Below are 16,700 nucleotides of genomic sequence, written 5' to 3' on the forward strand. Positions count from 1 at the left end.
TCCTGGGATAGATAACAAATAAGTTAATCTTATACAATTGACTGACTGACATTACAAACAAGTTTATCTTTATAATTTTAAGTTTAAACTTATCAATTGTAATAGATTTTTATTCAATTGTAACATTGTATCATTTTCGTTAATATTACTTGTGCGTGTCAGTTTCTCGTATCGAATTAAAGAAAAATTTTAAGTTATTTTATGTTAAGTTTTTCAGTAACGAGTTGTGTCAAAAAAATTATAAAAATAGAACAGCTCAAACTAAACAAAACTAAACGCTCTCAAAATATTATCTTTCTATTTTATCATACAGAACGCCGACTTCTAATTCGAGTGACTGTTTTGTTGTTTTTTGCTTACTTTTGTTATTACTCTGTGGTATGAATATTTTACCTGTTTTTGAACAAAATTAAACTCAGCATAGCTTTTTGAGAATTTATAATTTTGCCTATTTTTTGCTATGATTTCATCATTGAACGAGCGAAAGTACATCTCAATTCATGAAAATTAGCACACAAATTGTCAACGAACCACCATATCTTACAAAACGCTGACAAATTTCACAAAGTTTGACAAATTTCAGCTCCCCAAAATTCGTCAAGACTATTCAGTTTCGAAATCTACAACAACGTTCACGAAAATTTTTGGCAATCATTTTTAATTCGGCGGAACCTTGTTAAACGAAACTTGATATTTTGCCATGAAAGGCTTGGAGAATTCTTGGAAATTTTGAGATCATACCAAGATCATGATCAGCTAAAATTTATGAGAATACCTTGATAAGATCTTGCCAAGATCTTGGCAAGAGGTAGGAATGCAATATTTGCGCCAAAAACTAGCTTAAAAATGACAGAAACAGCAAAGTCATTTTTTTTACAAAATTGCTGACAAAATATACTTTTTTCGAATTCAGGTAAAAGATTCTGCTGGTACCGAATTATTGAGTAACTTCACTCGTTTTTGAAGCTGGTTTCCACTTTCTCATCTTAACACATTGTAAAAGTCGATTCGACTTTAGTTAAGTCTTGTTTAATTGATCCGTAATTTGTCGCCAGTTAATTTATAAGTTAGTTTATTTCGGTACCTATAGACGCTTGCATTGTAAAATCATGACATGGTTTGCCCGAGTAAAAATCAAGACAAGATGCCTTTAGTGTCTTTTTGAGGTATGACTATCAAGTTTCGTTTCACCTGGTACCTTCACACAAACGAACAAAAACCTCGGCCTGATTGGGCAAGGAAATTTTCACCGAAACAAATTTTCTCCGAATGGCAGATATAATTGGACAAAAGGAGGACTTCGTTGACGTCTACAATTACAAAGACAGCTCTTTGTACTATCAATTGGTGAGTGTGAATTTTGACCCATAATCAGGTTTCATCTGTTTATATTCATCCGGCCAGTTTAAGTGTTTGAGGCAGTACCGTCGTAATCAAGGTTTGAGAGAAAAAAATGTTAGATTCGAGTTTATTAACAGTATTTTTTCTCCATCGACACCGCATTAAAGGCATTTCTGACATCATTTTACAACATAATTTTAAGCGCTGAAAAGTGAGGCATGTAAGACAATTAGCGGTGAATTAAATAGAGTTTCAGAAATTTTTAATTGTGGTAATTTACTCTGTTTTAACGGCTCAGAATGTTAAAAAACTCACAGAATAAATAGCAATTCTTAAAAGGATTAGCAGTATATCTTTTGTATCGATTTTTACCACCGTCAGCTCAACCCCGGAGTTAAAATTTATATTGATCAACTAAAATGGAGCAAAAAAATGAACAATTGAACCGTGCTTAATTGCAAAAAAAACGAAATTTTGCGTAACACCAACTAATTATTGTTTTAACAACCTTTGAAGGTAGCATCTTCGCAGGTTTTGTAGTAAATATCTGCAGAATCATAACAGTTATAGTCAATTATAAGTTTAATGAAGACATAAACAAGAGCAATTTTGTATCAATATTGACCCTCCCCAAGATAACTTTAATAAAATTTCCTTAACTTGAGGTGCTGGCGTGAGTCATGAAATGATCGCAGTTTGACTTTAAAAAATATGGAGACGTCAAAATGATATTGCTCAACCCACTAAATGATTTATGATAGTTAGTCCTTACATGGGATGATCACATTTCAGGCGTCATCTACTGATATCAGATTTCACTTTTCCTATGTTAACACACTGTACGAGCGAAACGTTATTACAAAGTTCTTGCGAGTGAAACGTTTGCGGATGAAAAGGCTGTGCTTTTCATAGAAATTTCGATCAGTGGAAGTTGTAAAGTCGAGTGTTGTTTCCGCCGCAAATCCGCTTTCTCCACTTTTTGTGGAAACGCATTCTGCAAAATTGCGTAATAAGATTTTATTCAATGGCAGTATTGTCCCTCATTTTAGAAACCAATGACGATAAAAAGTAAATAAAGTAAAGATAATCTTATTTGCCGGTACACTTCGGTTCAGTTAAGTATCTCTTCTTTTCGAAAAAAATAAAATTTTAAAAATGTTGAACATAAATACTAATTAATTTTTTTTGAAATATTTTCCATTTTAGGCTTTTTATTTGGCATATGTAAACTCCTTGCATGCAAATTAAGCGTTTTTTTACATTCTGACTAATTGTTTTCCGGTACACTCTCGTAATGCTATGCCGGGTTGCTCATCATACGCAATTCTTTGTAATCAAACTAGGTCATATATGATTCCTGCTTTTCATATATGATTTCTCAGTAGTCATACAAGGACCGTACTAGGAAATACGTTATGATTTGTATGACATCATTTATGATACATGTATGAATAATAAAAAGTGGTTACCCGGGATTGTGTAATGTTACTCATTTATTTTCGTTTTGTATGGTTTTTGGTCATTTTTTATATGTCCGGGTCTAGGCCTGGAACAACTCTACCGCCCGAATAGTTTGTTTTTGCCAGATCCAGGAAAACAAAAATGTCTTATGATACCAATTTTTGCACTAGTCTTCGCCCTAAAACATATTGATATTTTTCTATCTTCAAATAGCCCTGTCAAATAGTTTATCCTCCAAATAGCTGGCATCTTTTCTGAACAGCAAAAACAGTCGAATTATATCTCTTAATTAATCCTCCGTTAAGAAGTGGTCTGGTTCTTTTTATTATGTTTTTTGATTAAAGCAACTTGAGGTTCCTCAACTCTTCGTCTCAAAATTTAATTAGTCAATTTTTTAAATCGCATGACTTACCCCTCAGATGTTTACGCCGTTGAGCACCAAAAATTGGATCTCAAGTATTACTTACTTAATTATCAAAAATTTAGGAGGTTAGTAAACACTGATGAATTCTTCTGTTATTCATTATGTGCCAAAAGTCCAAGCTGCTAATTCATGATGAAAATAGTTAATCGTGGAAATAAGTGACGGAAAAGCATGGTTATTCTATTTCTACTATACTCAGCTTTTGAATCTAGAATTTCACTTACTTAGCATAAATTTAATGGAGTTCGTGAACACCAATAAAATCTCTTATTCATTAAGTGGCAAAAATCCAAGCTGCTAATTCATGATGAAAATAGTTAATCGCGGAAATAAGTGACGGAAAAGCGTGGTTAATCTATTTCTACTATACTCAGCTTTTGAATCTAGAATTTTATTTACTTAGCATAAATTTAAAGGGTTTCGTGAGCACCAATAAAATCTCTTATTCATTACATGGCAAAAGTCCAAGCTGCTAATTCATGATGAAAATAGTTATTCGTGGAAATAAGTGACGGAAAAGCATGGTCAACCTATTTCTACTATACTCAGCTTTTTTTAATCTAGAATTTTACTTATTTAGCATAAATTTAAAGGGTTTCGTGAACACCAATAAAATCTCTTATTCATTACGTGGCAAAAGTCCAAGCTGCTAATTCATGATGAAAATAGTTAATCGTGGAAATAAGTGACGGAAAAGCATGGTTAATCTATTTCTACTATACTCAGCTTTTGAATCTAGAATTTCACTTACTTAGCATAAATTTAATGGATTTCGTGAACACCAATAAAATTTCTTATTCATTACGTGGCAAAATTCCAAGCTGCTATTTCATGATGCAAATAATTAATCGTAGAAATAAGTGACGGAAAAGCGTGGTTAATCTATTTCTACTATACTCAGCTTTTCAATCTAGAATTTTATTTACTTAGCATAAATTTAAAGGGTTTCGTGAACACCAATAAAATCTCTTATTCATTACGTGGCAAAATTCCAAGCTGCTAATTCATGATGAAAATAGTTATTCGTGGAAATAAGTGACGGAAAAGCATGGTCAACCTATTTCTACTATACTCAGCTTTTTTTAATCTAGAATTTTACAAAATTAGCATAAATTTAAAGGGTTTCGTGAACACCAATAAAATCTCTTATTCATTACGTGGCAAAAATCCAAGCTGCTAATTCATGATGAAAATAATTAATCGTGGATATAAGTGACGGAAAAGCATGGTTAACCTATTTCTACTATACTCAGCTTTTGAATGTAGAATTTTACTTACTTAGCACAAATTTAAAAGGTTTCGTGAACACCAATAAAATCTCTTATTCATTACGTGGCAAAAGTCCAAGCTGCTAATTCATGATAAAAATAGTTAATGCTCGCTTTTAATTATTAATTATTTGAGACCGAATTCGCAGACTTAATTGTAGTTGTGATCAGCGATATACAAAACCGCTAATTTTCTTCTTAATCCACAATTAGAGTAGCAATTTTTTATGGATATTCTTGAAATTAATCACCAGTCAGGATTTCTTTCTTTTCGATCTAGTTCACAATTTGTTAACTATCACGGCTAGTAACTGCGAGAAACAGAGACGGCGTGGAAAAGGGTGACAAGGAATGGGGACGCCTACCCAGGTTGAGGTGCCATCCGGAAGTGACCTCTGATCAGACCAAGTCCAACGCACACGGTGTGTTCCCAGACCAAAATTACAGGGTCTGGGATTTGGTTCCAGCGCACAGTAGTCAGTAGTATGATCAGAGGTCACTTCGGTCTGGGGATGGTATGATCAGAGGTCACTTCGGTCTGGGGATGGTATGATCAGAGGTCACTTCGGTCTGTGGATGGTATGATCAGAGGTCACTTTGGTCTGGGGTTGGTATGATCAGAAGTCACTTCAGGATGGGAATGGTCTGATCAGAGGTGGATTCAAGCGCACATTAGTCTGATCATAGGCCATTTCGAGCGGAATTTTGTTTTGATTTTTTGTTTTTTTTTACAGAGAGATGTCGGCTCTGTCAAGAGGCAACAAAAAGCAGCATTCTGATCACAGACAGATCTAGAGTCTGATATCATTGATCAGAACCAAAGGGGTTCAACTGATTGAACATGCCAGTCCCCTTACAAGGAAATTTTGTTTAACTGTAGTATACGATGTTTTATATGGAAAGCTGTCTAAATTTTTTCATTGAGTTGGAAATATGCACTATTGTATACTAAATAATTTTTTACTCAGCAGTTGGGTTATCTTTTCTTTAGCAATAATACTTTTTGAATAGTCTTTTCTTTAGATGAATATAATAATGCAAACATCATTTCGTATGAAATGAATATATTATAACAAAATTCGTGCGGTGAGGTGATTTTGAGCGCACGATAGTCTGATCAGGAGTAACTTTTGAGCGCACAATAGTCTGATCAGAAGTGATTTTGAGCGCACTATCGTCTGGACAATGGTCTGGGTTTGAACTGGGCCATGGTCGCACAATCGTCTGGACAATGGTCTGATTATGGTCTGATCAGAGGTCCTTTCCGTCTGGGAAGGTCTGATCAGAGACAGTTTTGAGCGCACTTAGAGCGCACACGGTGTTTCCAGCGCACTTTTGTCTGATCAGAGGATACCTTGGTCTGGGAGGGTCTGATCAGAGGTAACTTTCGTCTGGCACGGTCTGATCAGGGGTCACTTGCGGATGGCACCTCAACCTGGGTAAGCATGGTCGTTGAAAATAGTGATATTCTTGAGTAATTTTACTCGAGAAATTGGACATTTGTCCCGGAAATGTATCACAACACCTCACAAATTTCCTCGGAGTTCAGCTTTGCATTTCTTTTGTTGTAAACTTGATTTTCGGACCATTTCAGCGTCCCCCTCGCCCAGTACGTTATGCGCCGAAGTTATAGATCACGAGCCCATCGCATAATAAATCTTTGGATCTTTTCCGTTTGCCCCCTCCCCCCCCCCACTACCAGTACTTTATGCACTCCCCAGTTACAGAGCACGTGTCTTTACATTGTAAATCTTTATTTAAAAAAATGGCACGTGCGTCTGGGGGTTGCAAATAATATGCAACCACAAAGCTGGGTGGGGGGCACAAACCGAAAAGATCCAAATCATTATGTGTTACCACTACGCTTGGGTGTGGACATAACTGTAAAATAGAAAGATCAAATTTTTCAGTACATGCATAAACTGGGTCCGGATGAGAAGTATGACATGGCTAGTGAGTACGTGTTGAACGTGTTGAGTGAAGAACTGTTCAAAGTGTGGCAGAGAAAGTTAGAGAAACCCCTTCAGATGGTGGACATTCTCAGTGGTTACGGGGCAGACACTCTTCTTAACACACGTGCATACAACAAACAGGTTGACCTACTATGCTGACTCCCCCCAAGCTTAGCGCACCCCCCCCCCCCCCCCAAGCACAGCCGCACGTGCTAATTTTTATATAGTGTTAGAGTATCGATCAAACTATAGTCTTAAACTTAGTGAGAATTAGAAAGAAAGTTTGACTTACCAGATTAGAAAGACAAGCAATATGATTTCGATCAAAGAAATTATATAAATGAATCGTCAAGAAATGGTGCTGAGAATCAATTTTCGGTTCAAATTGGTGAATCTATATAACTATTATTAGAGTTAGATTAAGTGATGTAAAATCTTCCCAGCATGTATTAAATGATGATGATGTCTCCGGAAGTGTGAATGAATTCTTAGAAAAGTGCAAATGCATTCCATTTATGGTTCCCTTTGCGACTGATTTGCAGAAGCAAACCATATTGGGTAACCCTTGCGACCCCCACTATAAATCACGGTGCTAAGATTTTTTTTGTATCTTGACTTTTTCACACAGATAATGGGTATATATACAGCTGATTTTTGAGTCCTTTTTCATCCCCAAATTCAAATCACCATCTTGATCTAATAATCAGATCTCTCCTGTAAATCTCTAAATTCTACTGTAAAATATCATTTTGTTATTCTCTCATTTTTTGAGAAATTAATTCTTTTACTTAGTTAAAAACGCTTTTTATTCCGCTTGCGAAAGTCCATAACCCAACAGGTTATGGGTCCAGCAATTTTCTAAGTCATAAAATTAATTTCCAAAACAAAACTAATTTGTTGTTGACAGTCATAATCCTTTTCTGCTTAGTACCTTTTCTTTTCACAACTGTTTTGCCTGCTCAAACTTCAATGGATCAACAGACAGTGAAGCTGCTGACCTACACAGGAAAGGCACAGGACTTTCCAATCTGGAGCACAAGATTTGTGGCGATGATGCAGACGAAGGGACTCTACAAATCACTACTGGGGACACAGGAGCAACCCAATGAGCCTGCGCCACTGGCCAATGGGGCAACCAATGATGAGAAGAAGAACCACAAGGTGCTGAAGGATGCATATGAGAAGGAAGTTTCAGACATCAAGGAGAAACGGAACAATGTGTGGTGCCATCTGGCACTGACTCTAGATGCAACAACCCTCATGCTGATGAGACATGACTGTGTGGGAGATGATGGCATTGGAGATGGAGCAAAGGCTTGGAAGCTTTTGCAAGAGAGATTTCAGAGTGTGGAGACGCCGAAAGTGGTGACTTTAGAGGCACAGCTTGCTCGACTGCAGCTCGAGGATTCTTAGGATTTGGACAGCTTCTTCATCAGAGGACAGGAGTTGCTCACAAGGCTACAAGAAGCAGGGGAAGCAGTCTCAGAGACCCTCTTCAACGCCTTGGTCCTCAAATGGTCTGCCAATGAGGTATGAAAGTTTTGTTATACAGGAAAACTTCAACCCGGCAACGAACTTCACAGAGTTGAGGAAAAGGCAGCAGAACTTTCATGAGAGCACGGTGCAGAGACACAAGGGACAAAGTGGTTCAGTGGCACTGGCAGTGAAGCGTGACTTCAAGAAGGGACCCAAGAAAGGAAACTGCTTTGTGTGTGGGATCCCTGGACACTTTGCCAAGGACTGCAGGAGGAAGGAGACAGCACAATGCAGCAAGTGTGGTGAGAAGGGTCACCTAGACAGGGCATGCAAGAGACAAAGAGATGGAGGCAAACATGAGTCAGTGGCAATGGGTCCAACATTGGCTACACCAGACGAGGAATGCTGGGCAGCTCTTACCCAGTGGAAGACAGCAGGCATGCTAGTGGACAGTGGTTGTACAGATCACATAGTGACGAACATCGATGCGTTCCTGGACTTTGTGCCCATTCAATCAGTGGTCAGAAATCCCAACGGAGAGGCTTCCAGAGTGGTGGCCAGAGGCTGTGTGAGGATCAGCATACCCTCAAACAAAGGGGAATTCCAATGCGAACTCAAGAATGTTGTGTGTGTGCCGGACTATTCTTCAAACCTCCTATCAGTCTCAAGATGCATGGAGTGGGGACATAGTTTCACTTTCGAGAGAGGAAACAGCTGCATGAAACTCCAGAAGGGAACTCGGGTAAAACTAACACAAGAAAATAATTTGTTTTGCTTACCCTGCAGCGTTCTAGAATTCAAGACGAGTTCCAACAGCGTAAAACTTGACAGTGCAAGGAAGTGGCACAGACGATTGGGTCATTTGAATCAAGCGGTTGTGGTCAGGAATGCACCAGAGACAGTGGGGGAACTCGATGATGTATGCAATGTGTGTGCATTGGCCAAGATCACAAAGACTCCAGTACCAAGAGTGGCAGAGACCCAAGCAGAAGAGAAGCCGAAGAGGGTGTTCACAGACGTGATGTGACCTTTCAGAGTAGAGTCACTGTCAGGGTTCCGGTTCTGCATAGTGTTTGCAGACCAGTACACGAAGTTTGTGTTTGTGGACTTGCTTAAGGCAAAGAGTGAAGCACTGGCCAGCCTGAAGAAATTTGTTCTCAGTGTGGGGACGACAAAGAAGCTGAGGCAAGACAATGCGAAGGAGTTTCTCTCAGAGCATTTCAAGACGTACTGCTTAGATGCAGGCATTCTACAGGAAAAGACCATACCAGAGACGCCACAACAGAATGGGTTAGCTGAGAGGTGCAACAGGACACTGCTGGAGATGGCAAGATGTTTGCTCATTGACTCAGGACTTCCCGAGATGATGTGGGCAGCAGCAATTCTTCACGCAGCAAGGATCAGAAACTTGGTGGTGAGACGAGGAGAAGAAAAATGCCCAGCAGAGCTGATGAGAGGTATAAAACCTAAGCTTTCAATTAGTAAATTATCTATTTTTGGTTGCACAGTCTTCATGAGGAAGAGGGACAGAGACGTCAGCAAATTTGAACCCAAGGCACTGGAAGGAAAGCTTGTGGGTTACACTGAAGGAGAAAACGTATACCTGGTGTACATACCCAACACACGCAAGGTGATGGCAGTTCGAGATGTGATCATCAAGGAGTCTGAAGTGGGCTCAATCCCTGACAATAAAGAAACGGCTGACCTACTAGATGATGGGTCGGAACTGGGAATCTGGCACCCAGATGATGGTCATCAATATCGTCATGATGGTCGTCATAAAGGAGGAGTGGCATGACGCAGGGAGCGTGAATACTCAAGAAACAACACTGAGACCTCAAGAGGCCTCATATGTTAGAGAAACAGCACTAGATGAAGGATCTACTGCAACAAGAGGGAGTTACAGAGACTCAGAGTCACTGGAAGACAGTGACACAGAAGACTTCTCACAGTTAGAGACAGTTGATTTCAATGAAGATGGACTGGAACACGCGGACAGAGCAGAGCCCAGACGAGGGACACGAGCAAAGAATGTTCCGCAATTTTTTGGAGAAGTCAGGACCCATCTTGCTGTGACTGAGGGCGACTATGTGGAACCCAAAACAGTCTACGAAGCCAACCAAGGTGACGATTGGGACAAGTGGCACCGGGCAATGAAGGACGAGGTCAAGGCACTCCAAGACAACGAAAGTTGGAACCTAGTGAGACCACCCACAGACAGGGACGTCATACCGGGCAAATGGGGCTACAAAGTGAAATTGGGACCCAGTGGTCAAGTGGACAAATACAAAGCGCGCTATGTGGCAAAAGGCTTCAAACAAGTGGAAGGACTGGACTACTTTGAGACTTTTGCGCCTACCTGTAAGCCAGAGACATTCAGGATTCTACTTCAGCTATCAGCGAAGCAGGGCCATGTGATGCCGTAATTTGATGTCAAGACTGCTTTCCTGCACTCACCAATCGAGGAAGAAGTGTATCTGGAACAGCCACATGAGTTTGTAAAACGCGGATCAGATGGGGAGAAGTTAGTATGTCGACTAAATAAATCAATTTATGGTTTGAAACAGGCTGCTAACAACTGGTACAAAGAGCTGGCAAACTTCCTACTGAGACAGGGGTTCACCAGAAGCAGGAACGATCACTGGTTGTTCGCAAGATCAGAGGCAGAGGATCACACCTTTATCTTGGTCTGTGTTGACGACATCATAGTAGCATCAACAAGTATGACAGTGGTCTCTGATGTCAAGAAGGCACTAGAAGCAACCTTTCACATGGAAGACAGAGGTAGACTACACTGGTTTCTGGGTCTAAGAATCAGACGAGAAGAGGGCAAAGTCACAGTCGACCAAGAACGCTACATAGAAACAATGCTTGAGCGGTTTCAAATGGATCAATGCAAACCCTCGAGAACTCCAGCTGATTTGAATTTGAAACTTCAGACATCACAGAACGGAGACGAAGATGTGGACCAGAGGATCTACAGAAGCTTGGTTGGATCACTTCTTTATCTGGCCAAACAGACGAGGCCAGACATCATGTTCACTGTCAACATTCTGTCCAGGCACATGAATGCACCTACCAATCAACACTGGATGTGCGGAAAACGACTTCTGCGATATCTTCAAGGTTCAAAAGGTTTAAACCTTACTTACACAAAAGAGGCTAGTTATGATTTAGTGGGGGAAAGTGATGCAGAGTGGTCTGGAGACGTGAACGACAGAAAATCAACAACGGGCTATTACTTGAAGCTCAACGGACGTGGCGCAGCACTCAGCTGGGGTGTCATGAAGCAGGCCACAGTTGCTCTTTCTTCATCAGAAGCAGAATATCAGGGCATGGCAGCAGCAGTTCAGGAAGCACTCTACTTGAAACAATTTCTAGAGGATTTTGGCATACAACAGAAACGTTCAATACAATAGCAATTGGAGAGGACAACCAAAGTTGTATCAGATTTTGCCAAAACCCAGTCATGCACAAAAGGAGCAAGCACATCGAAACAAAGTTTTACTTCATCCGGGACAAGACGGAGGATGGGACTATTTCAATTCATTACGTCCCTACAGACAAAATGGCAGCGGACATCTTCACAAAGTCCTTACCCGTTTCGAAAGTGGAAACATTCAGAGCAGTTTTGATGGGAGCAGACTCTACGCAATCAGCTCAAATCTGAGTGGGGGTGTTAGAATATCGATCAAACTATAGTCTTAAACTTAGTGAGAATTAGAAAGAAAGTATGACTTACCAGATTAGAAAGACAAGCAATATGATTTCGATCAAAGAAATTATATAAATGAATCGTCAAGAAATGGTGCTGAGAATCAATATTCGGTTCAAATTGGTGAATTTAGATAACTATTATTAGAGTTAGATTAAGTGATGTAAAATCTTCCCAGCATGTATTAAATGATGATGATGTCTCCGGAAGTGTGAATGAATTCTTAGAAAAGTGCAAATGCATTCCATTTATGGTTCCCTTTGCGACTGATTTGCAGAAGCAAACCATATTGGGTAACCCTTGCGACCCCCACTATAAATCACGGTGCTAAGATTAGTTTTGTATCTTGACTTTTTCACACTGATAATGGGTATATATACAGCTGATTTTTGAGTCCTTTTTCATCCCCAAATTCAAATCACCATCTTGATCTAATAATCAGATCTCTCCTGTAAATCTCTAAATTCTACTGTAAAATATCATTTTGTTATTCTCTCATTTTTTGAGAAATTAATTCTTTTACTTAGTTAAAAACGCTTTTTTTCCGCTTGCGAAAGTCCATAACCCAACATATAGTAACGTGCTATATAACAACACATTTGTCAATGGGGGCATAAAAACAGTGGAGAACCGGAATAGATCCACTTCTCTTTCAATTCGTAACACTACTTTATGTTTTTTATAATCATGGAACATTAAAAATGACGTCAATTTGATCCGTTCAATCTGATTTTCTCTTCCTTGAAAAGTCCAATCTTGGTCAGCGCGATTTTGTAGAGAACTTTTCGTAAACTTGAACTTCGTGAAATTAGAGTTGAAACAATTGCTTTCCATACCAGGTTATAGCACTATCAATATCAGTTTTTAGAATTGGTTAATGGGTTTCTGGGCCATCATTTATGTCGTCCGCAAAAACACTTTCATTCAGAAAAAATTCTGGTAAATCATTTAACCGAAAAAAGAAAGAATGCAAAAACTGACCTTTATTGTTTTCCACTGATTACAACCTTATAATTCGACGTAAAAGTTTGAAATAAATACTCGTTGTTGCCTGTCTAGAAGAAATGATTTGAATAACAGGAGGAAATTTTCAACAAAACCATTTTGAGATATTTTGTGCAAAATATGTCCTAATTTAATTGTGTCGAACACTTTCGCTATATCGATGAAGCCAGGTTTTGGTTTCTTTATAGCCTCTAGCTCAGAATATAGTTTGTCACAATAAACGAGTTGAGTTATTAGTGACCGACCAATGCAAAAACCATGCTGCTCGTTGAATAGTTTGTTTTGAATTAACTGCTTAAAATGTTTATAAACCAATCTTTGAAACACTAATGACAAGAACCTAAGCGTCGCAAGAGCGTCGTTAATTTTTGATATCAAGTTCTTTAACAAATTTTGAAATGAGGACTTAAAAAAACTTTTTTCCATATGTCTGTGAACCTGCATCTATGGGTCGACATCTATCATATCGGCTGACTCAGCAACCTGTTGTACCCAATATTATTCCTCCATGTTTTTCGGTTCTCCTACTCAAATCAGATTGGGACTGACCATCAGATCCAGACGGCTAAGATCATGCAAAAACCCTTGTATGATTCGCACCATCGTAAAAACCCTCGTATACGCACCATTTTGTACGGTCTCTTACAGGACTTTTACTAGATGACGTATAATTTTGTAAGACTCTTGCCCTGTATTCGTCGCTCAAGAAAGGTTCCGTGCTGCCAAACGTTGCCAATTCAAGACGTTGCTTCAGATGTGAATTTTTAGGATTTTGCTGAAATGTGGGGAACCCCAGGGAACATGTACACCATCCACAAACCACTTATGTTTCCTGTACACACGTTTGGCTGTGACATGAGCAGTCTGGCTCTGGAGTACGGAAAGGATGCTGGTATTTATGACGAAACTGCCACTGTTGATCTGAACAACATGACATCAGAAAATGAGTTCCTACTTCATCAAAAGGAACTGTTCCACCCACCCCTTCCCCCGACATAATTGGGCCATTTATGCATTATTGTTCTTTTCGCTATTTTACAATGACATGTATAAACATCAGCGCCTATATGGCGACTATACAGGACATTTATAGTTCCGCTTTTTTAAGTAAGCAATGATTTCTGAAAATCATATAAGATCTATAAATGGATATTAAGATCTATATATATATATATATATATATATATATATATATATATATATATATATATATATATATATATATATATATATATATATGACCTTTGAGTTATTTTTGAAAACTATATATGATCTTATGGTGAATGCCGGGAAGTCACATAAGCTATCGATAAAAAAACGAAAATGGAAAGGAGAAAAGTTCTTGTTAAACATATAAGGATCATATGTGATTACATTGGTTCCATACTAGGATCGTACAAGGAGATCAAATAAGGACAGGAAGAAGTTAAGATAAAATAAAGACAGTTAGGATACCATAAAAGCAAATATAACTTGTTAGTATAACTTAGATTTTTATGCAGTTCTTCCTGGGCGTGGAAAAAATGTATTACTTTGTTCACACATGCTAATGAAATATATATTTAGTGCTCGGGAGGGGGTTCAAGGAAACAGTTGCCATTAAAAGTGTCGGGAAGCTAACATATCTACTATCAACTCACTCGGTTATTTGAACGACGGAGTATTTGAACAAATTGTCGACTGGTTTGCGGAGGGGACGGAACCCGGTCTATTTGTCACTGCCTTTATGTACCCTTATGACGGAGTACAGCGAATCAAAACCCAGAAACAGTACCTGCTAGAGAAGCTTGACTTCTTCAACTCTTTGCCTCTCGTTCACAGAACCCCGACTGAGAAGGAACGGGAACAGTTGGGGAAAGAGTATGGAATGTGGGGGGCGATTGACATACGAAACCTGGTACATGACTAGAAAGTGTGAACAAAGTCCAGGTGGAGCGTGAAATCAAATTTAATGGTTTTATATTCATTCATGAAGCAGTTTACAAGTTTTTACAGAATTATAGTTTAAATAACATAAATAATGGTGCTAATCATTTTTTTTTTTCAAAATTGACAGTTTAGAATAATGGATTGCCGATTTAGAGTTTATTTTGAATTGCACCAATCAACAAAAAAATGTCCAAAACAGTTCTAGATGGTTCTAAACAGCACTCTCAAATTCTCTCAAGGGAAGCTTGAGCAAAATTATCGCGCGATCAATAATTGCGCATTTTTTGTTGATTTCAGATGAAGCGCTCATCTCATGTGATGATCAGTCACACGATTTTTTTTGTTTGATTTAACTCATGAAGAAAACATAAAAAACCACATAAAAACCACTTGAATAGAAAAATGAAATGCCGCTTTTGAAAAAATTCAGTCCGCATTTCATTTTTCTATTCGTTTTCCATAAGGACAATGAAATCAAAACGAATTTGAAAATTTTTACGAAAAATTAGTCTGGTTTAAAACTGGAAACACGAAAACGTCACTTCAGTTCAGATCGGACCATATTTTGACCACCCTAGTCGAGGCAAAAAGTTTATCTTGTAAGATCTTGCAAGATTCTTGCAAAAAAAGTTTATCTTACAAGATCTTGCAAGAAAAAGTTTATCTTGTAAGATTCTTGCAAATACATAAACCACCTTAAAAAAGCTGGAATATGAAACAACTATCCAACTAAAAGCAAAATTGCTATAAACTGAGTGTATAGACTTGCAAAGCAAGGGTAACGTATGACTTTTTTACAGGTATAACACGATGGCTTTCCATATGACTTTTTTGCGGGAAATCATGGCTTTCCTTAGTTTTTTTAACGTTTCTGCGATAAAATGGAGGGCTAGAAAGAATATTTTGCTTGAAGCAAAATTGTCCCAAAACAACAAAGAAGGCAGGTTATCAAAAAAATACTTATAGGCCACTATAATCGTAGAAGTTAAAATTTCGTTTTTTTTTCTCTTAGATTTTTTTTGATAGCAAATATCATCCAACCATGCTTCAAAAAAATCCAACGGTGATTTTTTTAGTTATTGTGTATAATTAAGCCTGATAACTTGAGATTTGTAAGAAAAAAACAGTTTTTGCTTTTAAGATTGTAAACTTGTAAGATTCTTGAAAGAAAAAGTGTATCTTGTAAGATTCTTGAAAGAAAAAGTGTATCTTGTAAGATTCTTGTAAGAAAAAAGTTTATCTTGCAAGATCTTGCAAGATTTTGGAAGAAATTCTTGCAAGATGATGCATCGTCTTGCAAGATTCTGCCAGAATCTTGCAAGATCTTGCAAGATAAACTTTTTTTTCCGACTAGGGCAGCTGACATCTTGTTTCGAAAGTTGCAGCTGTTCCTTGCCAAATCTATTTATGTTGATGTCAGTGCAAACAGTAACTGGAATGCAGTGACTAAGCAAAGAGGGGCACAAAAAGAAAACCCAAACTTTTTTCTTAGATAAAAAATAGGTAATCAGAACAATGATTGGCAATATGGTCAGGTTTTACTTGTGCTTCCTCAAGCAAATTCACGCTCGCCAGCATAAAATAAACAAAATTGAATGATCCAGCAGTGCCTAATCCTGTCCTGCAGGACAAATCTGATCTAACAATAATTTTTTTTTGCTAACTGGGTGACATTTAATCTTTAGAACTGATGATATTACTTTATCATTGAAAAAGTGGGGTAAAATAGGTCACCTAAAGTATTCTTGAATAATAATGTTTGTTACCCTTCTTTTTGAGTTTTATGAGCTATCATGTAACACTCAACCAAAAATTGTGTATCATTTCTCCATTCCGCATGTAAAACGGACAGAGGATAAAAACCACTTGAAACCGAACTCAATTAAGTTTGACTACAGGTCTTAACTACAGGTTATTTTTTGCAAACCACACGATAAAACATGTAAAATTCATGCAGATTTTCATATAAACTGATTTGATTTATAGTGCAATTTCACGCAAAACTGTGAGATGTTTTCAAAATTCTTTCAGAAGGTAAGTGAAAAATGGGGGCGCTTTTTGAATGAAATATCGTTTGGTTCACAAAAATAACCAATTGGCTAAACCCGGGAAAAACGCAATCAGTTTTA

At 38.0% G+C, this 16,700-nt stretch overlaps 2 protein-coding genes across 4 annotated transcripts in view; one reads left to right on the top strand and one right to left on the bottom strand.

The window, feature by feature from the left end:
* The window catches only part of LOC142352294 (xaa-Pro dipeptidase-like), a 453,762-nt gene that overhangs the window by 54,389 nt on the left and 382,673 nt on the right, over nt 1–16,700 (bottom strand). The gene's annotated exons all lie outside the window — the stretch shown is intronic.
* On the top strand, nt 225–14,752 carry LOC142352299 (uncharacterized). 3 transcript variants are annotated; one of them, XM_075404826.1, is made up of 5 exons: nt 225–378; nt 914–1,347; nt 6,405–6,587; nt 13,411–13,603; nt 14,244–14,752. In XM_075404826.1, the coding sequence occupies exons 2-5, from the start codon at nt 1,270–1,272 to the stop codon at nt 14,549–14,551; spliced, it is 762 nt and encodes a 253-aa protein (XP_075260941.1). In that variant the 5' UTR covers nt 225–378; nt 914–1,269; the 3' UTR covers nt 14,552–14,752. The 3 variants fall into 3 exon arrangements, with proteins under 3 accessions (XP_075260941.1, XP_075260943.1, XP_075260942.1); XM_075404828.1 differs by having other exon boundaries at nt 946–1,347; XM_075404827.1 differs by lacking the exon at nt 225–378 and adding an exon at nt 540–672 and having other exon boundaries at nt 1,192–1,347.

This window comes from Convolutriloba macropyga, chromosome 13, assembly GCF_964194025.1.
Source record: "Convolutriloba macropyga chromosome 13, txConMacr16.3, whole genome shotgun sequence".
Classification (NCBI taxonomy): Eukaryota; Metazoa; Xenacoelomorpha; order Acoela; family Convolutidae; genus Convolutriloba; species Convolutriloba macropyga.